This window comes from Danio aesculapii, chromosome 13 (assembly GCF_903798145.1).
Source record: "Danio aesculapii chromosome 13, fDanAes4.1, whole genome shotgun sequence".
NCBI lineage: Eukaryota > Metazoa > Chordata > Actinopteri > Cypriniformes > Danionidae > Danio > Danio aesculapii.
The window spans coordinates 10217806-10242944 of record NC_079447.1 but is presented as its reverse complement, the minus strand read 5'-3'; the positions used below and the strand labels follow the sequence as shown (position 1 = coordinate 10242944).

At 37.4% G+C, this 25139-nt stretch overlaps 1 protein-coding gene across 1 annotated transcript in view; it reads left to right on the top strand.

Moving 5' to 3' along the window:
• cdh23 (cadherin-related 23) overlaps window positions 1–25139 on the top strand; it is a 475220-nt gene that overhangs the window by 161663 nt on the left and 288418 nt on the right. Inside the window, exons 7-9 of the mRNA XM_056471434.1 lie at window positions 1483–1677; window positions 3327–3455; window positions 14270–14348. Coding sequence (XP_056327409.1) covers window positions 1483–1677; window positions 3327–3455; window positions 14270–14348 — 403 coding nt within the window. The remainder of the gene's footprint in view (window positions 1–1482; window positions 1678–3326; window positions 3456–14269; window positions 14349–25139) is intronic.

Here is a 25139-nt window from a genome sequence, read left to right as displayed (position 1 = left end):
AATAAACAAACTCAAAATCTATTTATTGAAATGAGAAATGTTGCTTTCATAAAGAAAATGAAACCTTGAAAAATGAAAACTACGCTTTTTTGGCACATCTTTTTTCACTTATTCCTGTTACCATAATGCAGTAAATAAATAAATATGTAAATACCTTTATTCATGGTCACATACATAAACAGATGCATATTCATTCATTCCTTCATTTTCCTTATGCTTAGTCCCTTTATTCATCAGGGGTCACCTCAGCAGAATGAACCGCCAACTCATCGGCATATGTTTTATACAGTGGATGCCCTTCCAGCTGCAACCCGTTACTTGGAAACATCCATGCACTCATTCACACTCATACACTACGGCCAATTTAGTTTATTCAATTCACTTATAGCACATATCTTTGGACTGTGGGGGAAACCGGAGCGCCTGGAGAAAACCCACGCCAACACGGAGAGAACATGCAAACTCCATACAGAAATGCCAACTGATATAGCCAGGACTCGAACCAGTGACCTTCTTGCTGTGAGGCGACAGTACTAACCACTGAGCCACCATGTCGCCCATAGATGCATGTATAAATAAATAAAAATAATAACTATGGACAACGGTGCCAGTGTCGTCGCCACACAGCAGCTATAGGGGGAGTGGAGAGACAGTGGATGGTGGATGGGGAAGATTGAGAGGCCATGATGGGTAAGGGCCGATCGAGGGAATTTGGAATTTTGAGAAGTGCCATATGATTTTTAATGACTACAGAGAGTCAGGACCACGGTTTAACGTCTTATCTGAAAGATGACGCTCACTAACAGTATAGTGTCCTCTTCACTATATTGGGGCATCAGGACTCACACTGACTGCAGGTTATGCTGGCCTCACTAACACCACTTTTAACAGCAACTTAGTTTTCTCAAGTGGTCTCCCATCCAGGTACTGACTAGGCTCAGCCCTGCTTAGGTTCAGTGAGTAACCGGTCTTGGGCTGCAGGGAGACATGGCTGTGGTATTGCTCTTTTGTTGACTTATATAAAATTGTATAAAAAACCTGTAATGCTTTCAACAAATAACCATTCAGACCTAGACCCTGATGATGGTGTAAAAATAATGGGGAGCACCTGAAAATGTTCCTCCTGCATAATAATAATGTGTGCGTGTGTGTGTGTGGGTGCGTGCGTGCGTGAGTGCATCATATCTCTCTGACAGCAGGGGTTTGATCATCTCCGACGTGTGTCACTTACTGACACACACAAGAGCTGTCACTCATCATCTGAAATATGCTTAACCGCTGCATTAAATACTGCTCATCATGCAAGTTGTTTCTCAAGTCAACATCACAAGGACGTGGTATAATTTTAGCAATGTGTATCATTACTTTCTCTCTTTCTGTGTGTGTGTGTGTGTGTGTGTGTGTGTGTGTGTGTGTGTGTGTGTGTGTGTGTGTGTGTGTGTGTGTGTGTGTGTGTGTGTGTGTGTGTGTGTGTGTGTACAGAACACTCCAGTAGGGACGTCAGTGTTCATGGTGAATGCGACAGACCCAGATCAAGGAGTCGGAGGCAGCGTCCTGTTCTCCTTCCAGCCTCCGTCTCAGTTCTTCTCTATTGATGGAGCCAGAGGAATCGTCACTGTTACCAGAGCGCTGGACTATGAGACAACTATCGCATATCAGCTCACTGTTAATGCCACGGTCAGAAAACACACTGAACAGCTTCATTGTTAGGAAGATTCACGTTTATTTGTGTCCGCTTGTTAAGTCCGGGTCCAAGCAGCTACTCAGTTGAATTAAAAAAATATTCATTTATGACCTCTTTTTAGTCATATAACACATTAAAGTGTCTTTTCTTCATATTATCATGGTGTACACAACAGTCTCTGGATTTGCTGCTTCACAGACATCAATATTTGAACAATTTATAAAAAAAAAAAAAAAAATATATATATATATATATATATATATATATATATATATATATATATATATATATATATATATATATATATATATATATATATATAACTTTCTTGATGTTTTAGTATGCCCAAAATCTGAAATGTTTCAGCATACCAAAAATGCTTTAGTATGGTTTGTATTTTTTTACTCCAGTGAGACAAGTGTGGTGCTAATCGACAAGAGAAGGTACCAATAAAAGGTCTGTACACCATACCAATCAGGCAATACAACTGTTTATTGCTGGTACATACAACTGATATCAATAATAATAATAATAACCATGATATTCATAAACTATATTCAGTAATGAGTAATAAAAATGCATAAAAGGCTTATAACAAGATATAAGTGGATAGAAGACAGATTAGGAATGAATAATACAATGTCAAGCAAGAAGATTATTTACAACCTCTGAAATGTACTATCATCTTCCTCTCCAAAGACTGGGGAGCCAGTTGCAGTCACATTGGAAGATCAACACACATGTTCAAGAATGCCAGGTCATGTGCACTTGTCCCATGGCTGAGCTTCCAGTGTAACTGCAAGAAGTTCTCACCTTTATAATCAAAATGTGGGTGCTGGCCAAAGGTCGGCCTGCTAGTTTAGAGAGTAGAGGGAGTTGATCAGGCTCCTTCCTCTTTCAACTAGCTGCACATTATTTCTAATTGCACAGCAACAATCAGAGGTTCTGAACTATCAGCATGACTGGACTAAATGTCCTAACCTCCCCATCTAGTCACCTGGTCGTTTGTTGAGGACATCAGAGTATGATTATCTGGAGTCAATATTATACCCCTGACCCTATTTGAGAAACAGCATTGTTAAATTTAAAGTCATGAAATCCCACTCCTTTTCATGTGGACATTTGAGTACATCAGAACCTAAATCAATATTGTACCCCTGACCTTCTCTTTATCATAAAAAAACAGCCCATCTTACACTGGCCATCTGATAATTAGGCATGATTATAAATATATTGTGATCATGATTTTCGAAAGTATTACTGCACTTTGTAAACGTTTGTTAATACCATTTGTTAAGCCTCCCTATACAGTTTGATTGAGCTCTTGGATCTGGAAGCTGCTTTTCATGACGTCAGACTTACCAAGCGGATAATTACTGTTTTAAAGCAGCTTTACAAATGGTGCACATTATTGCATTACAATGAAATTCGGAAAAGATAAGTTTATTAGTTACCATAACTTTATTACTCTAATTAACTAGTAACTAATAGCTTTTAACAGGTAAAGTTATTATATATAAACATAGTTAACCTGCAGTTATATAGTATATAGATGATGTCTATGTGTAGATGTTCAATGAAGTATATTTGTGTATTAAGTGTATGCATCAAATAAAAACGTGTCTGGTTTCCTCTGCAACAGGACCAGGATAAACGGCGTCCGCTGTCTAGTCTGGCTAATTTGGCGATTACCATCACTGATGTTCAAGACATGGACCCCATCTTCACCAACCTCCCCTACAGCACTAATATAATGGAGGATGCACCACCAGTTAGTACACATGCACACATTGTTTTACTTACATAGTCTTATGTAGATGGATGAATCTTAGAGTCTTGTAACGTATGACACCCTCCTTCCCCTAAAAAGTTTTATGTATTTAATATATAGTTTTAATTATATACATTTTCCTATATAAAATGTATTATAGTACTATATTATATTATTATACAATATATTTAGTCTTTGGTTAGTATTCAGATTGTCACATTTATCCAAATAAACATTTAATTTTATTCATGTATCATATTATCATTTACCCCACTTTAGTTACTTCAGTAGTATTTAGATTCAATATTTATTCTAAAGTGGGGAAATATGTATTGAACATGTCACCGTTTTTTTCAGAAAACATATTTCTAAAGGTGCCGTTTACTTGAAATTTTCCCCGGATGTTGGTAACAACCAAAGAACTCTATATATGCAAAGAAACCAAATCTAATTAGTTTACAAATTAAGTTATGTCTAATAAAATGAAATGAAACAGGGGAAAAGTATTGAACACATAAAAAAGGGAGGTGTAGAAAGGCAGTTGAAAGCCCAGACAGCAGCTGAAATCTCTCAGTTATTCTTCAGCAATCCTCTGCTCTTTGTCAGTGTAAATGAATATTAGCTGCTACAGTCCAACATCTACATTATCAGAGGATGAAGATGAAACCAGGATGGACATTTCAGCAAAGCAATGATCCAAAACACAGCCTAGAAACTCACAAATGCTTTCAGATAAAGAAAATCAAGCTGTAGAATGGCCCAGCCAATCACCTTACTTAAATCCAATAGAAAACACATAATAAATATTAGATTTGATAGACGAGACCCACAGAACCATCAAGATTTTTACACTGTTGAAGTCTGTGAAAAACTCACAATTCTCTATATGAGAGCCGTCTTTGGGCCGCCATCACCAAAAAAGCCTTTTATATAAAGTATTAAATACATTTCAGTAGTTCAATACGTTCTCGTTGTCACTTCATTGTCATTACACTTTATTAATTTTCTGATATTTTTGTTTTGTTTTATTTTTATGTTTGTGTGTTTGGGTTTTTACCAAAATCTGGCTCAATCCTGTCAACAGCTCCTTTAGAAATATTATGTCCAGAGAAAAATCATGACGTGTTCAAGACTTGTATTCCCAGCTGTATATATAATAAACGTTATAATTTTCTCTTTTTAGTTTACTCATTCTAATGAATGGATTTATATGAATGCTTTTCTTATGATTAATATATGCATCATGTATTTTTTCCATATTTATTTACCGAGGGATTATTGTCATGTCACATAAGGACAGATTTACGCCAAATTTTTAATTAAAACTTTAATGTGTTGTTCATTTACATTTTTCTCATTTGTAAACATGGACACATCCTGGAGATTTTTTTTTTCTCATGTGATTGAGAAGTGCATTGACAGCCTAGTGAGCTAAGTGCCTAAGTAGACAACATAGTTGGGGCCTATGAGCATGTAAGATATGATGTAATTTTACATGATATTACTGTAGGAGAGTCAATTCAACCCCCTTAAAAACAAAAACAAAAAAAACCCAACCTGAAATACAAATGTTAGGGGAAAATGTAAAGTAAAGTGAAAATTTGCATAAACCTCAACGTTCCTGGGTATGAAAGAGACAGAGAGATAGAGACAGTTTGGCTGACAAAGAGTGATATAATTTGTGTGTTGAGTAATTAGACGATAATTATGAGAAAAGCAGCCATTAAACCTGTGGACTCTCGCTGGAATATTCCTGTAATTACAGCGATACGTTTATACTGTGACCTGAGATTCATCACCGGCTGCTTGTACCTGTGTCCGTTTACTCACTGCTCAAACACACTGCTCATTGTGTTTCATGTGTGGAACTAAAAGTGGATGTAACTAAATTGAACCTGTTTTTTTACATCAGACCGTACGTCAGAAATCATTGGTTTCCTAATGGGATTCACTCATATTGAACTGCTGTATTGATTTTATACAGCTATGCAACAGTTTAATAATCAAAATTTTTATATTAGGCAACTTTAGACACAATATTGCCAGTTGCAGCGTGTGTTTTTTTGGTTCAGTATAAAATAGTTCCATATAAAACCAAAGCAGATCAGCTACAGTATATTTTACAAATGAATTATATCAGCTACAGTATATTTAAACAAGTTTTAAGTCTATTTGGCCTTCCGTTCACATTGAAATGCTGTCTTAGGCAACAGAAACATAGCTATTTGACAATGCTCTCCTAAGAGGATGAAAATGCTGTTTTTGCATTGCAGTGTCGACGGAGGCTTTTGAAAATGATGATGCATTTTAGTCATGTGACCAATTCAGCTAAAATAGTGGATGACATTGTACAACAGTTGTTTTGGGTGCTCTCTACTTTGACAGCATAGTTAAAGATAAATGTCAGCTTATTCAGTACATTCTCCAGATTGCTGCTTCTTCTTTTCTTTTTTTTCATCGCTTCAAAGAGATGTTTACTCAGAGCCGTTGTTTGGGCACATTTCTCTGTCGGTATTGTTGCTTGCTTCTGCAACTTTATACTCTGTATTGCATGTATCAACAACTCCTCCTCACTGTTGGTTCATTTAAACTCGGTACTATTAAGAAACTCCTTACTATTTAAACTTGGCACTATTCCACAATATATGGCCGTGACGTTTCAAAAAGCCAGAATGTAAATAAACATCAAGCAAAAATGGTGCAGGTCAAAGCACCTTACGTCTTAACACGTGCACAGTACACTACCTGACAAAAATCTTGTTGCCTATCCAAGTTTTAGGAACAACAAATAATAACTTGACTTCTAGTTGATCATTTGGTATCAGAAGTGGCTTATATGAAAGACAAAGGCCTCTAGATTACGCTTATTTTACCAAAATAAAATATGATCATGCCTTGATTTATTTATTTTTTTTAATGATTTAATTAGGACAGTAAGGTCTGATTTTGCTAAGACAAAAGTCTCGTCACTTAACAGAAATAATGTAGAGTATAGAATATAATGTCATGGTGCAGTGGAAAAAGAATGAATATTGTGTCTGACTCCCATGAGCTTGGAGGACTGCATCCATACATCTCTGCAATGACTCAAATCACTTATTAATAAAGTCATCTGGAATGGCAAAGAAAGCGTTCATGCAGGACTCTCAGAGTTCATCAAGATTCTTTGGATTCATCTTCAATGCCTCCTCCTTCATCTTACCCCAGACATGCTTAATAATGTTCATTCCTGGTGACTGGGCTGGCCAATCCTGGAGCACCTTGACCTTCTTTTAGGAACTTTGATGTGGAGGCTAAAGTAGGAGAAGGAGCGCTATCCTGCTGAAGAATTTGCCTTCTCCTGTGGTTTGTAATGTAATTGACAGCACAAATGTCTTTATACCTCAGGCTGTTGATGTTGCCATCCACTCTGCAGATCTCTCGCACACCCCCATACTGAATGTAACCCCAAACCATGATTTTTTCTTCACCAAACTTGACTGATTTCTGACAGAATCTTGGGTCCATGTGGGTTCCAATAGGCCTTCTACAGTATTTATGATAATTGGGATGCAGTTCAACAGATGATTCATGGGAAAAATCTACCTTCTGCCACTTTTCCAAATGATCAACTAGAAGTCAAGTTATTATTTGTTGCTGTTATAACTGGGATTGACGACAAGACTCATGTAGAGTACAAGGATCAGAGCGTTTTCTAAAGTTTCAGAGTGGATGACCAACTTTTAGGAACTGAATGAAAATGACTGCCAACTACGGGGCACAGGGTATGTCCTGCTCTTCTATTTGGCTTTTTGGCGGTTCATCAAGACGACGACAAGGTTTGTTTGAGCTCGAGTTGACCATGGCTCATTATTATATGTATTAGAGGTGTGAACCTACATTGGTCTCACGGTTCGGTTATGATTATCATGCCATCGATTCGGTTCAATTCGATATCTCGGTGCATCACGGTGCATTGATGATGCTTTCCATACACAGTTTTATATTTTTTTCACAGCACAGCAGTTCTGGTATTAAAATTTAGAAATAAATTCATATTTCTATACTATTTGTAATACAATTTTGTCCTTTAATACAAACAGATATATAAACTGTACCTTTAAACAACACAAGCATAAATAGAAAATAAACAAATATAAATATCCCGCTCGCTTTCTGAGCCTTGTTCTTTCTTATACCCCTTTGATTGGTCTTGCGCTCAACAGAAAGGGCTGCGATTGGCTGTTATGCCCTGGCGCTCTTCACTGATGAGTGAAACTGATAAACGGCAGCGGCGATCACAGCTGATACATGATAGACGCGGTGGAGAAAACTCTGCAGACACGTGCTCGTGTCTGTATCCAGAAGTATCGCTGTAACAGCCGAGAGGAGAGGAAAAGTCATGCCAGCAGGTCAAATGGGCCACAGTGAGTGATAGAGAGAGAAAGAAATGGAGTTCACTTTTATTCTCTCAATATAGTGAAATAGGGGCTTCTGCTGTAAGTGTCAGTGACAGACTATCCAGCAAACACACACGCAGTGAAATTGTGCACAGTTTCAGCGTTTTATGTAGTTGGAGCATTGTAAAGACTCGCGCTTGCCTCCCTCGCCATAGTAAGCTACAGCGACATAGCGCATATGAGATAAATGACATCAGTACACAATAACCGGTTATGATTATTACTGAACCGATACTGAATTGTCCGTGTCTGCATCGCGGTGCATCGAAGAAACAATTAATTTTGACACCCCTAATATGTATATAATATTACGGTGTAATGTAAAAATGGCTCTTCCTTTGTTTTCATTCTCCTGGCTTCCACATGTGCTAGTGACGTATCTCTATAAACTAATAGCGTTCAGCTGTGCGTCTTCCTCCACTCTTTGGTACCCTTTAGTTGTGCTAGGTACCCTTTCGAAAGGGTATATAGAAAGTGGTATGGTACTGTTTGCTTTTTGGTACCTTTTGACAGTGGAACGGCCATAAAAGCATACCGAACCGCACTGTACCATACCATATCACTCAATAGAAATGGTCCATTAATATACAGTGCACTTGTAAATTTTCTGGTATTATTGGCAACCAACATTTTTATTGGCAAAAATTTTCTTACAGTGTACCTGTCATTAAAAGCAGTGTTTAGAACAACAATAACCTTTAACTCAGCCTGTAAAACTGAGTCTCATCACCTGCGTCTCTTCCTTTCCTGTCCCATATTTTCTCGCAGCATCCCTTAATCTCTCTGTCCATTTGTGCGTGCATATTAACTGATGAGCATGTCAGAAGCGAAGCGTTGTGACACGGATCTATCAATCGTCTCTGCAAGGTCAGGAATAAGTAGACACTGATGATTTCAGACCAGCCGTCTTGTCTAAATGAGCCGGTCAGCATCCAGTTCCAAGTGGACACGATTGATTGTGGCATTTCATTTCTTATTTCCTAAAGTCCTGCATCAGTGCGGGAAAAGTTGCGAAAACACCATTTAAAAAAAGACAAGGGGCCTTTGTGATGGGAATTAGACACTCTGAACACGTGCGCCCTCAATAGCGGAGCACGTCACACTAGCATGTTCATATAAAACGATGTTGACACGTACACTTAGCCACATGCAGGGAGCTTAAAGCTTATCTTCTCTCACACACAAACACACATGCAAGGGTTCGGAGTGTGTTTGATGGGCCTCGGGCTAAGTGACTGAGTGTGTGTGGAGAGCTCTCAAGGCTATTGACATTTACACGCAAACAGATATCAAACACGCTGCGCTGTCATGGGTCATCTGTCAAAACACAACTCTTAACCCTCGCTCCATCTCTCACTCCAACTCAGGTGCACCTGGATGGAGATCTGCTAGCTCTCCCTCTTATCTTAAGGGCTTTTACATGGCAAATACACTTTTAAAGTAACAATTTGCACCTAAAACATCTTATGATCATCTTCTTGTTGTCCCATGCCATTTAGATTTATCTCACAGTGTGACTCAGAATTATGAGTTCCATTTCTTATTCAAAATAATACACTGACACCTTCCAGGAGGTCAGACATTTCTTACGCTCTCCAAGGCTTTATTTATTTAATGAAATACATGATAAAATGTTTAATAAATAAATTGTGAAATGTAATTGCTATTAAAAATCTAGTTATGCAGATTACTTATGTTTTTTTTAATAAAGTTTTTTGTAATGATATTGTCTTGTTCTTCAGATCAGTGCTAGGTAGAGATACAGTTGAAGTCAGAATTATTAGCCCCCCTTTGAATTTTCTTTTCTTTTTAAAATATTTCCCAAATTATATTTAACAGAGCAAGGAAATTTTCACAGTATGTCTGATAATATTTTTTTCTTCTGGAGAAAGTCTTATTTGTTTTATTTAGGCTAGAATAAAAGCAGTTTTTAACTTTTTAAAAACATTTTAAGGTCAATATTATTAGCCCCTTTAAGCTATATATATATTTTTGATAGTCTACAGAACAAACCATCATTATACAACAACTTGCCTAATTACCCTAACCTGCCTCGTTAACCTAATTAACCTAGTTAAGCCTTTAAATGTCACTTTAAGCTGTATAGAAGTGTCTTGAAAAATATGTAGTCAAATATTATTTACTGTCATCATGGCAAAGATAAAATAAATCAGTTATTAGAAATGGCTTATTAAAACTATCATGTTTAGAAATGTGTTGAAAAAGTCTGCTATCCGTTAAACAGAAATTGGGGAAAAAAATAAACAGGGGGGCTAATAATTCAGGGGGTTTATAATTATGACTTCAACTGTATATCCAAATAGTTATATGCATGTGTCTGTGTAAATAAATAAACAATTTTTTATATAAATATAAATTCAATTCACCTTTATTTGTATAGCGCTTATACAATGTAGATTGTGTCAAAGCAGCTTCACATAGAAGGTAACAGTAAATAGGAACAGTGTAGTTCAGTTTGTAGTGTTTAAGTTCAGTTCAGTTGAGCTCAGTTCAGTGTGGATTAATAATCACTACTGAGAGTCCAAATACTGAAGAGCAAATCCAACGATGCGCAGCTCTACAGATCCCGAACCATGCAAGCCAGTGGTGACAGCGGAGAGGGAAAAAAAATCATCATTTTAATTTCTCCGCTGGCCCAAACGTCTTGTGCAGAGCTGCAGTCTTAGTGGCGGAGGCTGGAAGCTGGCCTCAGCGAAGACTCGTCTGTCTCTGGAGCGTCACAGGAATCAGTCTCATGTTCTCCACTCCTCCATGACCACCACAGTAGCTGCTCAGGATTCGGCCTGGTCCAGGATATGGAAACCTTGGGATCATCTCGTTGTTGGTCTTGGATCGAATCAGTGACTCTGCATAGTCTGAGGGCCTCGGGAAGAGTATCCCCAGGTGGAAATGGAGAATAAAGAAAATAATTAGCGTAGCTGATGTTCACAGTGTATATCAACAAGATGCATAACCTGTCGCATTATAAATTACTCTGCTAAAGGAAAAAGTAGTTATTTTCTTTAAATTATAATTTAGTCCTCTTTTGAACAGTAGAGAATCTCACAATTATTTAGTTTTTTACTTTAAAAGAGAAACTTGCTTCTACATTCACTCAAAAATTATTCAAAGATGATTCCTTGGATTTGCTAATTTGTTTAAGTTAAGTGGCTGTAAACAGGTTGTTTGAGCTGAAATTTAAACAAACAAATCAAGTTGAACATTACTAAATTTAATTAATTTAAATTCAACACAAATAATTTGTTGTACTTTTGGTTTGTGTAATACAATTTTCGTTTTGATTTAGTATTTTTGTTGTTTTTGTTTGTCATTTTCAGAAATTGTTTTTGCATTGAATATTGAAGGGTACAGTTGCAAAAAATAGATTTGATCTGTTTTCAGGAATAAACTCTTCATATATTATTCTGTTAACAAGGTTAAAACAAAGGTACTTTTGAATGTCCTGTGTACTAGCACCATGCACTAGCTGTCTTGGCTGGTCAGTCAAATCCCCCGATTCAAACACAGCTCTGCGGTTCATGTCGTGGAAAGTCCATCTGCCAAATGGAGCAAAGTTTGACAACAACCTAAAGCGGCGAGAAAAACAATGTTTTGCGGGAAAAGTGGGGAGTTTTTGCAGCGCTGTTTGGCGTTTTTATTTTGTCAGGGTGACATTTAAAGGCTTTTTAGGGGCAAACACAATTTGGCTGTCAAGCGCTCGATCTGAAATGGTGCAAGAGAAGAGACACGGATGGAGGGAAGACGGAGGAGTGGAGCAGAAGGTGCAGGGGGGAATGTTTAAGGATGAGAGGACAGGAAAGAGAAAAAGAGAGATGTGTGCATGATTGAACATTCCACTTGTGCGGACGGCAAGAGAATAGCCGGCAAATTACTTCAGCCACACTTCATCCCTCGCTCCTCGCTTTTGTCATCCGTTTTTTCCCTCGCTCCTCCTTCACGTTCTTGCGCTAAACGTGCTGTAATTGATTGTGTGCTGTAATAGCAGAAGAGTGTTGGCAGAAATGAAGCATAAACAGCTCTCAGACGCTATTAGCTGGATCAATGGCAGACGCTCTCTCGGTTTTCTCTTTAAGCATCTGTGCCGTTCCTCATTCAGGATCAAAGCATCGTCGAATTCGGAATATTTCTCAGTTTGATGTTTTTTTGCGTCTCATTTGATCGGTTCAGTTTTGAAGCTGAAGTCCCTGTATCGACCCTCCTCTCTTTAGCAGTTGCACACTGAGAAATACAGTACAATGACCCCCAAAAAAGTTTTCATTGTAATAGACAATGAAAAAAACTAACCACATTTATTGGTAACACTATAATAACTGCACACTATGAATCATTTATTAAACATTAGCAAATAGAGAAATCATTATTTGTTTAGCATTAACTCTACATTAATAGACGATAGCAGTTATAAACTGCTTACTAAGATCTGTTGTTGTAGAGTTCATGCTTAACAGATAAAGAATTAATTATTTGCTAATGCTTAATAAATTATTCATAGTGTGTAGTTATTATAAAGTGTTACTCATTTATTTTGACCCTTGTGTACTGGTCAAATTGACCACCCTTTCATTATGTTGTTGGCTGTTTTTGCGCATTGACTTCAATTATAACCACATTTTTTGATTGTGAAGCCATGCCACTTAATAATCATGTATTCTTGATTGTTGTTGGTTTTCCCTGTTTTGAATTTGTAGTTTTTACTGTTGACAATCAAGAATGCGTGATTATTTGGTGTCATTCTTTGTGATCAAAACATGCCCTTATAATGGAAGTCAATGTGGCAAAAGCAGCCACCAACATAACGAAAGGGTAGTCAATTTGCCCAGAGTGCATTGTTGAGATTTTGAAAAGTTCCAAAGCATTTTCTCAAAATATGTGTCAAAATAAGATTTGTCACCAAAAATCATTTCATTTGCTGAAACATGGAGAAAGTTGTGGCCAAATTAAGACTCAAAATCACTCTAGAGTTGATGAAAACATTCCCAAAGGTACACAAGGGTTATTGTGTTCATTCACCCCAAAATGCTCACCCTTACCCTATTACAATCTACTTAGACCTTGTTACTGTTTAAATTGACTACCCTTTCAAAATGTTGGTGGATGTTTTTGCCCCATTTACTTCCATTATAACCACATTTTTTGATTGCAAAGCCATGAGACTTAATCATGCATTCTTGATTGTTGTTGGTTTTCCCTGTTGGAAAGAGGTCAAATTTTTTACTGCTGACAATCAAGATTGCGTGATTGTTTGGTGTCATGGCTGTGCAAGTAAAAATTGCCATTATAATGGAAGTCAATTGGGCAAAAAAACAGCCACGAACATAACAAATGGGTGCTCAGAGTTTGCCCAGAGTGTATTGTTGAGGTTTTTAAAAAAATCTAAAAGATTTTCCCAAAATGTGTGTCAAAATAAGATTTGTAACCAAGAATCATTCCATTTGCTGAAACACAAAGTTGTGGCCAAATTAAGAATCAAAATCACTCCAGAGTGGACGAAAACACCCCCAACAGCACACAAGGGTTAATGGGTTAGTTCACCCCATAATTTTAAGTTTAGTAATAATTTTTACCCTTATGCCATTACAATCTACTGAGACCTTCGTTCATATTCAGAACAAAAATTAACATATTTAAGAGCTCTCTCATCCTCAGCAATGGACCGTAATCGACCAGAGACGTTCAAAGTCCAGAAAAGGAGCCAAAAAACATTGTCAAAACATTTTTATGTAACTTCAGAGGTTCAACTGTAATCATAAGAAAGCTCCAAGAAAAAAAATAGCTGTAAAATGGCATTGTTTGCCCAAACATTTTATGTTAGGTCAGGTCTGCACTTACTATGGGCAATACAAAACTTGACTGCTGACTGTTATGCTAATACATTATTCTGTTTATTGTAAATGTGGACCCTGATCTGGCCCAACCCGCAAGAGAAGACCAGAACAAAGTCAGTTTTACAGTTTTTTTTTTTTTTTGTTATTGTTTAAAAAATGGTTCTTTAACCTTTGTTTGATTACAGTTTTTGTACCTTTTCTGGTTTCCTTGGAATATCTGAGGACTATTGCTGTCTATAGAGGGTTAGAGAGCTCTCAGATTTAATCTAAAATGTCTTCATTTGCGTTCTAAATACGAATGAAGGTCTGGAATGACATGAGGGCGAGTTATTAATAACCTAATGTTCGGTTTTGGGTGAACTAACCATTTAAAATACAAGCACATTTTTCATTTTGAAAAGTAAAAATACAGTAAAAATACTTAATAATTTGTAGACTTATCTATACTTGTTTATAGATGTCCATATTGTCTTTTTTCATATTGGCTTTACCCTCTTCTGAAAAATATGTTGTCTTTGTATGTCTGTAGGGTTATGAAGTTCGTAAGATCAGAGCGATCGATCAGGACTTGGGCCGACCACGTGGAATCGGATATACAATCATATCAGGTCAGTCACATCTGTTTTGGCTGGAAATGAATAGGACAGGCTCATATATTCACATCAAACTTTGAAATATTATTAATTGTTTCGCAATTTATACATGTTTGAAAGGGTAAGTTGTCATGAAATTAAATGATAATAATAATAATAATAATAATAATAATAATAATAATAATAATAATAATAATAATAATAATAATAATATATTCTATTCATACTTCAAAATACAGTTGAAATCAGAATTAATAGCCCCCCTGTTTATTTTTTTCCCCAATTTCTGTTTAATGGAATGAAGATATTTTTAAAAAAATAGTTTTATTAACTCATTTCTAATATCTGATTTCTTCTATCTTTGCCATGATGACAGTACATAATATTTTACTAGATATTTCTCAAGACTCTAATATACAGCTTAAAGTGTCATTCCCACTAGCCACTTTGGCTGGTTGAAGATAATGTTTAAACTGTAGTTTTCTTAAAAAGCACAGTTCAACAATAAGGATTGCCCAATGAAGGGCCAGAGTGAGAGATGACAATAATAACTGTTCACGGGAGCAAAAGAAAGCAGGTGAATACTGAAAAACGATGCACGTGCACCCACAGTCCTCCTGCTGTCAAGAGCTCCAGGTTTCTTTAAAGCTCTTTTTTTGAGCAGTAGGTTGCTTTCACTTTAACTTTTCATGCAATTATCCTTACATTATCGCTCACGGTATGTTTTTTTTACCTGCTTTCTTTTGCTTACAGTTATTTTGGGCTAAGAATTAATTATTTATTTGTTTGTTTGTTTGTTTATTTGTTTATTTGGTGTGGCTAGAGATAAAAAATGGTAAATCCTTAATGTTGAGCCCTGAAAACTCATGTGAAATAAAAACTATTATCAATGCGACACTGACACCATAACCTATTTGGTCATGCCGATTGAGCAAGCTCATACACAACACACAAAAAAGGGAAATAAATGAGAAGGCATGTGGACACAACACAAATAAATCAAGTCTAAATCTTAAGTCATTTTAGCATGTCAAAGTCAAATGTATGCATATTAACAACATAATTGTGGCTAGAGAAAATGGCAAGTGGCTAGTAATGTTGGAAAACCACTAGCCACAGTGGCTGGTGACCAAAAAGCCTTGTCAAGCCTTGGTTATTAGGCAAGTCATTGTATAATGATGGTTTGTACTGTAGACAATTGAAAAAATATATTGCTTGAGGGCTAATAATGCTGACCTTATAATGGTTTTAAACAATTACAAACTTTTATTCTAGCCGAAATTAAAAACAATATTAGAAGAAATACTGCAAAATATCCCTTACTCTGTTAAACATCATTTGGGAAATATTTGAAAAAGAGGGCTGATAATTTTGACTTCAGCTCTATATATTTAACATTTGTCATTCATTTTTCAATGTTTTAGTTTGCCTGGTTAAATCTTTGTGAATATATGTTGTTGCATAACATTACCTTGAATGATAACTTGTGAAATCCATAAATATTCAAATATGCATGAATGTAAAGTGAACCCAGAGCAGATTTGTCACACATGTCAAAAGGAAATCACACAGCGAATCTAAAGCTGCACAGAAAGTCCAAATATAAAACTGTGCAGTATTTGCTTCAGATTGTCTTATTTGGATGCCATTATGTAATTAGCATTGAAAGCGTGGAGCAATCAACAATGATCTTATATGATTCTTATATGCAGTGCTTTAAGGATGATTTGTCTATTGAGTATAGTATGAAGTTTTCCTGCTCCAGCCTGAAGGACAGTGAGTGGCCTATATGTGTCACATTAGTGCTGCTGTGGTGTAAGTCTCTTTGGATGTGGGATAAAGTGTGTGTGTGACTGAAAGCCTTTGTCGGTTTAGTCCATACATGAGCTTAACACAGCAGGACAAACCTTCCCACAGCGCAACAAACACTCACTTGCTGTGCCTGTGTACATGTGTGTGTATGGCCTCCTCCGTAGATCACTTTCATTGCTATCGGCATGAGGCAGATGGAGAGAGGAGACCAACTGAATGCAGGACGCGAGACACAGTGAGAGAGGGAAAGGGAGAGGGGTACACTGTGTTTTTGTAATATAATTCTGATGTACATTGAGAACCTTCAGTGGCTCAGGTTTGTGTTGAATGAGGTTTTGGAGGATTTATCTAACTACTGAAAGTGAGGCTGTATAATAATATAGTAAAAGTAGTTCAATTCAATTCAATTCACCTTTATTTGTATAGCGCTTATACAATGTAGATTTTGTCAAAGCAGCTTCACATAAAAGGTCACAGTAAATAGGAACAGTGTAGTTCAGTTTGTAGTGTTTAAGTTCAGTTCAGTTGAGCTCAGTTCAGTGTGGTTTAATAATCGCTACTGAGAGTCCAAACACTGAAGAGCAAATCCAACGATGCGCAGCTCTACAGATCCTGAACCATGCAAGCCAGTGGCGACAGCGGAGAGGGAAAAAAAACTTCACTAAAGGCGGAAGTGAAGAAAAAAAACCTTGAGAGAAACCAGGCTCAGTTGGGCACGACCATTTTAATTTCTCCGCTGGCCAAACGTCTTGTGCAGAGCTGCAGTCTCAGTGGCGGAGGCTGGAAGCTGGCCTCAGCGAAGACTCGTCTGTCTCTGGAGCGTCATAGGAAACAGTCTCATGTTCTCCATTCTTTCATGACCATCGCAGTAGTTGTTCAGGATTCGGCCAGGTCCAGGATATGGAAACCTTGGGATCATCTCGTCGTTGGTCTTGGATCGAATCAGTGACTCTGCATAGTCTGGGGGCCTCGGGAAGAGTATCCCCAGGTGGAAATGGAGAATAAAGAAAATAATTAGCGTAGCTGATGTTTACAGTGTATATCAGCAAGATGCATAACCTGTGTGGAAGCCCCCTAAGTGGTGCACTAAGTGTATGCTTTACTGAACAGATAGGTCTTTAATCTAGTTTTGAATTGGGAGAGTGTGTCTGAGCCTTGGACGTTATCAGGAAGGCTATTCCAGAGTTTAGGAGCTATAAATGAGAAGGCTCGACCTCCTTTACTCGACTTTGCTATTCTATGTACTACCAGAAGCCCTGAGTTTTGAGATCTTAAAGAGCGAGTTGGATTGTAGCGAGACAGAAGATTGGTTAGATAAGCAGGAGCTAGATTATTTAAAGCTTTATATGTAAGAAGCAATATTTTAAATTCAATACGAAACTTAACAGGCAGCCAGTGTAAGGAGGATAAAATTGGGGTGATGTGATCAAATTTTCTAGACCTGGTTAGAACTCTGGCAGCTGCATTTTGTACTAATTGAAGTTTGTTAATAGAGGATGCTGGGCAGCCAGCAAACAGAGCATTACAGTAGTCCAGCCTAGAAGTCATAAAAGCATGGACTAGCTTTTCTGCATCTGAGATGGATAGCATACTTCGTAACTTAGCTATATTTCTCAGATGAAAGAAAGCAGTAGTTCTGCTTTATTATTGAGTCAGACTTATTTTTGGGCTTGTGTTGGGCTACAGTCTTGACCCTTTACATTTGTTTAATTTGATTTGTTATATGCCAGTCAAAAGCTGCATTTCCATTATTAGTCAAATTCATACAAATAAATGTTTTATTTAAAGTTTTATTTTGCATAAAATTACAAAGACGAGCAATGTTTTCATGCATAATAATATTTATTTTTTAGATGACCTTTAGACGACACAATACCACTGTTTTGAATTCAGAACAGTTCAAAAGAAATCAATATTTGGTAGAATAACCTTAATTTTCAATCACAGCAAATGAAAACTTACTGTGACCAAGTAACACCTTTTAAGTATTTGAAATATGGATGTTTTCTGACGTGTACAAGGGTGTGGCCCGGTGGCTAGAGCCACTGCCCCTCTGCCCTCATTGGCTGAAGTGCCCTCCCTCTCCCTCCCCTGTGACCCCCCCCTCCCCCCCTTTAGCGTGATTGACCGTCACCCCCCCCCCCCCTTCATTGTGATTTCCACGATTGTCACAACCCCCCCCACATAGCGTGAATGAGCACCTGCTCATTTAAGAGTCTGTGCACGGCACTGTTAAGGGCAGCACGGTGGTGCAGTGGGTAGCATGATTGCCTCACAGCAAGAAGCTCGCTGGTTCATCCCCTGGCTGAATCAGTTGGCATTTCTGTGTGGAGTTTGCATGTTCTCCCTGTGTTGGCATGGGTTTCCTTCGGGTGCTCCGGTTTCCCCCACAAGTCCAAAGACATGCGCTATTGGTGAACTGAATAAGCTAAATTGGCCATTGTGGATGTGTGTGAATGAGCGTGTATGGGTGTTTCCCAGTGTTGGGTTGCAGCTGGAAGGGCATCCGCTGCATAAAACATATGCTAGATAAGTTGGCGGTTCATTCTGCTGTGGCGACCCCAGATTAATAGGGACTAAGCCGAAAAAGAATGAATGAATGAACAAATATTAAAAGTTTACTCAGACCCACATCTAAAAAAAAACCCTCTAAATGCAGAGAAATTGACACCTTAATGCTTTTTTTGATTAGACAGTTTTGGAGAAACACAACCAGACATGGACCAAAAGTTAGATTTATCTAATTGGCCCCTCATTACAATAAGTGGCCTTAAAGGTGCAGTAGGTGATTGTCTCTAGAAACATTTTTTGTTGTGCTGGTTAAAAGTCTCTTTACATTCCAATAGTTATGATTAAAGTAAGTGATCTAAATGTATTAATATGTACAGTTGAATTACAGTCTGAATTATTAGCCCTCCTGTTTGTTTATTCCATCAATTTTTGTTAAACAGATAGATGTTTTCAACAAATTTCAAAACATAGTAGTTTTAAAAACAAAAATATTTGACTAGATATTTTCTAAGACACTTCTATACAGCTTAAAGTGACATTTAAAGGCACAACATTGGTGCGGGCCCTTAATAATGTCTCTGGGGCCCCCCATAAATGTATGGGCCCTTAGAATCTTCCTAAATTCCCCCCCGCTCCCCACCCAACGGCGCCCATGATTCCACAATAAAGCACTTTTTTTTTTGCTAAACAACTGAAAACGTGCTAAATATAATACAGTTTTTTGTTCAGAATTGTAGAATTATGAAGGACTATAAAGTTTTCTAACCGGCGAATGACATGAACTAGTGGGCTGATTTACTGCAGAGGTGCATGAGCAGAGCTGAGCTCCAGCAAGAGGGAGCTTGAGTTCCAGCTCCTCCTTGCTGCACTTTTTCTACAAGTGATGTCACTTGTGTGCACGTTTGTGATTTCAGGAGGTGTTGCATTGGACGGCAGGGAAGGCACTGTTTTTCAAAGATATTATGCTAACAGAAAGCATTTTGGCACATCACCTACTTCACCTTTAACTACTGTACTTGCATCAAAATATAAATACAATGTGCTACTGTGTTCATATTGTATTGCAGAACACTGCTGGCGCTCTTGAGGTGGGATACGGGTAAGGTTAGGGACCAGTTTGGTGGTGTGGGTAGGGTTAAGGGTGGGTTAAGGTGTAAGATATGGTCAGCAGTGTAATTATAAATGTAATAATTACAGAAATTAATCACAGATATAATTACTTTCAGGTATTTAATCAGTTGTTTGTACAATATTAAGTCATGTATTCACAATACAGTAAGTACACTATAACAAATGATTACTTTCAGTGTAAGCACATATTAGTTAGGGACATTTAATCTAAAGTAGGACCTATTCTGTATATTATTTAGATATAACATTTTTATGTGTTTGTTTATTTCCTAAAATGTTGTTTAGTGAATTACTGATATATGTTTGGTTGAGGTTTGGGAGACAGCCAAAATCTATAAATCAAGGTGGCAGATGGCAAATAACAATGCTGTTATGCCATTTGGGCATTATATTTACTCAAGTTTACCAAATAAAAATGTGTTTCTGTCCTTCAGATTTACAAGCATATGGATGCTTTTCAGGTAATGGCAGTAATCACAAAATAGCCTCTTAGAATAACTGTTGAGCAGGCAGGCTCGAGGACATTATTTCTGAGAATCAATACATCAGCAGAGCAGCCCTCCAAATCACAGCCCAAATTGCATATTATTCCCCTTTTTTAGAGGAGAACCGGGAAGTGGACAGATGAATATTCTGGAGAAATCTGATAGCTTTGGCATTAAATTGCGGAGCATTAATGCACAGATTCGTATGGAAAAGAGGATTGTGTCAATTTCCTCAGAGCGGTTCAAGTCTAATGGTCTAATCAATAGGACAGGGATCCGTGATGTAGGTTAAACATTCCCGCTGGCTAGCGAAGCACTGCTATTTCCCGAACCTGATTCCACACTCCGTAATCATAAGAGCTATTGCACGGGCCCTGACCCTAGATCAGCGGAATATCCCTAGTTATCATTCATAATGGTAATTGCTCTATTAGAATTCATATTGCACGCTCTCTCAAAGCCGTTGTGTGTGAATCTAAAGGGGGCAATCAAAGAAGCGGTGGGGAAATAGGCAGAGAGAGAGGCAGAGGAAAGACTTTGCTCTGTTCTGGAGTCTCAGGTCGAGTTCAAGATCATATGAAATGGTTTGATAAGTGCAAATTCTTCTTTGTGTTAACACAAGAGTTATGCGTCATTCAGAATTAAATGACATCTGCCTTTTAAATCGCATTTCAATTGCTGAATTTGAAATGAAAATAGAGATTTGATTGCAATTCATATTTCATGTACCCACATTACAATTAGAATGAACTGAAATTGAAATAACTGACATCTTTGAATGGGTGGATTGGATGGGTGTAAATAGAGCTGGGTAATATGGCAGAGATTTCATGATTTTATTTAGGGATGCTCCGATTAGGATTTTTGCAGCTGATACAGCGTACTGATTTCTTGTCATGGTGATCGGCCGATATTGAGTACCGATTCTGATGCTTCAAGCTGTGTAATGCACAAAGCACATTTTCCCTCTGAGTATGATACTTGAGTGGAGATCTCTCCTTACCTAAGAGAATAAATGAAGGATGTTGCATATAATAAACATGCCTCTCGCGATCTATTCTCTTGCTCATTCACTCTCGTCGTCATGATTTGAGGTGTATTTTAACTAATTTGCGGTCGTAACGCAGCCGGTATGAATATGCGGGAGACTCACAAGCTTCCGGGAGAGGTCAAACGGCTTGCATCACAGAAGCTCAAAACACTGGATGTACATAGGTTACGACAAAGAGACATCACTTGAGTCGCACCAAATAACTGTATAAACAGAGGTCGCACAGCATCTGTATGTATTTCAGCTGCTATCATTTACCTCCTCACGTGTTGTAGCTGCTATATGTATGACCTGGTGCGCACATTCATCTTCTTTTGCTTGTAAACTCAAACAAACACTTGCGATCGGTTCATGAGATCGGCCAGATCAGCAAGTACCGATCAAGTCATTAAATGGGATTAACGGCAAATACCGATCTTCTGCCAATTGATCAGAGCATCCCTAATTTTATTGCACTTCTATATTGTTTTTTTTGGATGTCTGAACTAGTACAGCCCAAATATTGTTATTATTATAAAAACAAAGCCTTACAGGTTAACAAAATATCCAACATAGGCACATTCTGCAAACATACTCCTATAAATATTTCTGGTTATCGCAGATTATGTAGCCAGAAGTACGTATGGCTGCATTTCCTCTTTAAAACGAATGCTATGGGGTGGTACGACGCTATTCCTTTTCACTCTTACCAGCTGACTACCTCCGTATGGATGGCTTTCCCGATGTTACCAGTTTGTCCAGTAGCTTGCCGCGTACGTCGGCAGACAATCTGTGCTTTTAAAAAACACTGTTGGTTGGGTTTCGGGAAGGAGGAGGGTGGGTCAGTCGATCGGTCAGTCAGTCAGTCGGATTTACGTGAGAACAACAGGTGCGAATGGCACTTGCGAGAAAGACATGAGATCTGAAAAAGCGTACACAGCAGCCTCTGGTGGAGTCGCGAACACAAAAACTGAAACAAAATTTGCTCCTGGGACGTATTCGGCGCACTCCAGAAATGTATATAGGGGGTATGTTTTCAGAATGAGCCTGGGTTAAAAATATCAAATAAAAAAATGGCAGACTTTTTATTAGGCCAAAAGTGTATGAAGATTAAATCTTTTTTTATATATTTAATAACAAAGATAACACAATGATTCATATTACAAAAACACAATACTATATTATGCAATTTGAGTTTATTCTGTAGGTACAGTAGATGTAGTATTTAGGAAATTATTTTAGGAATAAATGTAAGATAATTGTTTTATTAGTATTAAAGACCCCCAAAAATGTGCCATCATTTACTCATTCTTATTTTGTTAGTTATTTCAAAGAATGTGGGTAACCCAACAGTTGCTGGTCCACACTGACAGTAGTATTTTGAGACTGAGGCACCAGCATTGCTCACTGTAGCACGAGATTACGATGCATCTTCAAAAGCAGATCATAGAGACAATATTAATCCCCTACAACTAAAAACCGTCACATCATACAACCCTAGTTATAAAGAATGATAAATGAATAGAGGAAAGTATTGGTTGATGGATGGATGGTATATAATAGTAAATAATAGATGCATGTGTCGATTTATTAATTAATTGAACAGGTGAATGGCTGGAAAAAAATTATTGATTGATTGATTGATTGATTAAATAGGTGGATGGATGGAATAAATATTAGATGCATGTATTTATCAATTGATAGATTGATTGAGTGATTGATTCATTGGTTAAATAGATGGTTGGATGAATCAAATATTAGATGCATGTATTTATGGATGGAGTATATATATTGCATGTGTTGATTGAATGATTGATTGATGGATTGATTAAACGGGTGGATGGATGGAATAAATATTTGATGCATGTATTGATTGATTGATTGATTGATTGATTGATTGATTAAACAGGTGGATGGATGGAATAATTCTTAGATGCATGAATTTATCAATTGACCGATTGATTGATTGAGTGATTGATTAAACAGGTGAATGGATGGAATAAAAATTAGATGCATGCATTTATTGATTGATCAATTGATTTGATTGATTGATCAATTGATTTGATTGATTGATTGAGTGATTGATTAAACAGTTGGATGGATGGAATAAATATTAGATGAATGTATTTATTGATTGATTGATTGATTAAACAGGGGAATGGATGGAAAAAATATTAGATGCATGCATTTATTTATAGATTGATTGATAGATTGATTAAACAGGTGGATGGATGGAATAAATATTAGATGCATGTATTTATTGATTGATTGATTAAACAGGTGGATGGATGGAATAAATATTAGATGCATGTATTTATCGATTGATCGATTGATTTGATTGATTGGGTGAGCGAGGGATTGATTGATTGATTGATCGATTAATTGATTGATTGATTGATTAAACAGGTGGATTTAATAAAATAATATATGCATGTATTGATTGATTGCTTGATTAATTGATTAAACAGGTGGATGGATTGAATAAATAGTATATGAATGAATGAATGAATGAATGAATGAATGAATGAATGAATGAATGAATGAATGAATGAATGAATGACGAACGAATTAATAGGATGGATGGAATTCATTTATTGTTTTAGTGTTGATTGCAAAAATACTTTTCTTCAACCTTTTCAAACACTGTCATTAGTGTAAATTCACTCCTAAATTCATTAGAATACGACAAATGAACATCTCAGAACGAGAAAATGGCATGTGACATTAGAGCTGTAGTGTGGAGGCAGAGCGGCTGATCTGTGGATTGTGTTTTTATTTTGTGTGTACGTGCCTACGCTTTTATCTGAGTATTAATTTTGGGTTTTCACACCTATATGTGTGTGTGTGTGTGTGTGTGTGTGTGTGTGTGTGTGTGTGTGTGTGTGTGTGTGTGTGTGTGTGTCATTGCAAGTGTCCTTTGGGGGGTGCGTGTGTTTCTACAGGGACTCGTCCCATTAGTTGAGTAATTAAGATAAATGAGTTTCTAATTGCAGGGTGATATGTGTTAATGATCTAGAGACTAGAGATCATGCTTTTATGTAGTCTCTCTCTCTCTCTCTCTTTATTTCTCTCTCGTTTTCCCCCAAAGGTGTGATGACAGTGCTGTTGATGTTATTATTTACTGCCAAATTACTCTGCTATTCCTCAGGCTCGAGACTTCCTCTCTAATCCTGCCGTTTGACCTGGAATGCCATTATATGATTATGCATGTGTCTTCTGAAGCACAAACAACCTGGATGTAAAATCCTGGGTTAAGCACCATGCTTATATTGCTTCATTTAACAGATGATGATATTTCTTGAGTAGCTTATGTTTTTATGAAAGGGCTTCAACAGCAATATGATTAATCCTGGATGTTGATTTTAGAAGAACATGCAAGAAATTCTTTACCATTTCCTGGGGGTTGCTACTGTATGCATATATTTGCTGTACAGTTTTTTATCGTGTGCATTTGTTATTCTGAGGTGAGAGGTGTTATTTTGAGATTGTTAGTATAGTACCAACATAATGTTGCTATGTGTTGCTATGCAGTTGCTAAAGGCTGATTTATACTTTGATGTATGGTACTGCACAGCCTTTACGCGGTCGCATACCCCTCGCCATGGCTAATGTGCAGATCTCCGAAAATGTAACAACACGTCACAACGATGCGTAGTGCAAGCTCTGTGATTGGTCGACTTCACTGTGAGTGCTGCGGGTCCGATAGAGCAAGTGTTTACAAGTGTCGAGTGCTACGAAGGAGCTCCAGATGGAAACTTTTGTTTTGTGTTTACCTTATGATTAAACTTGTTGCATGTCCACTGGTTCCTGCCTCTGAATAAGCGAGTTTTAGCTACT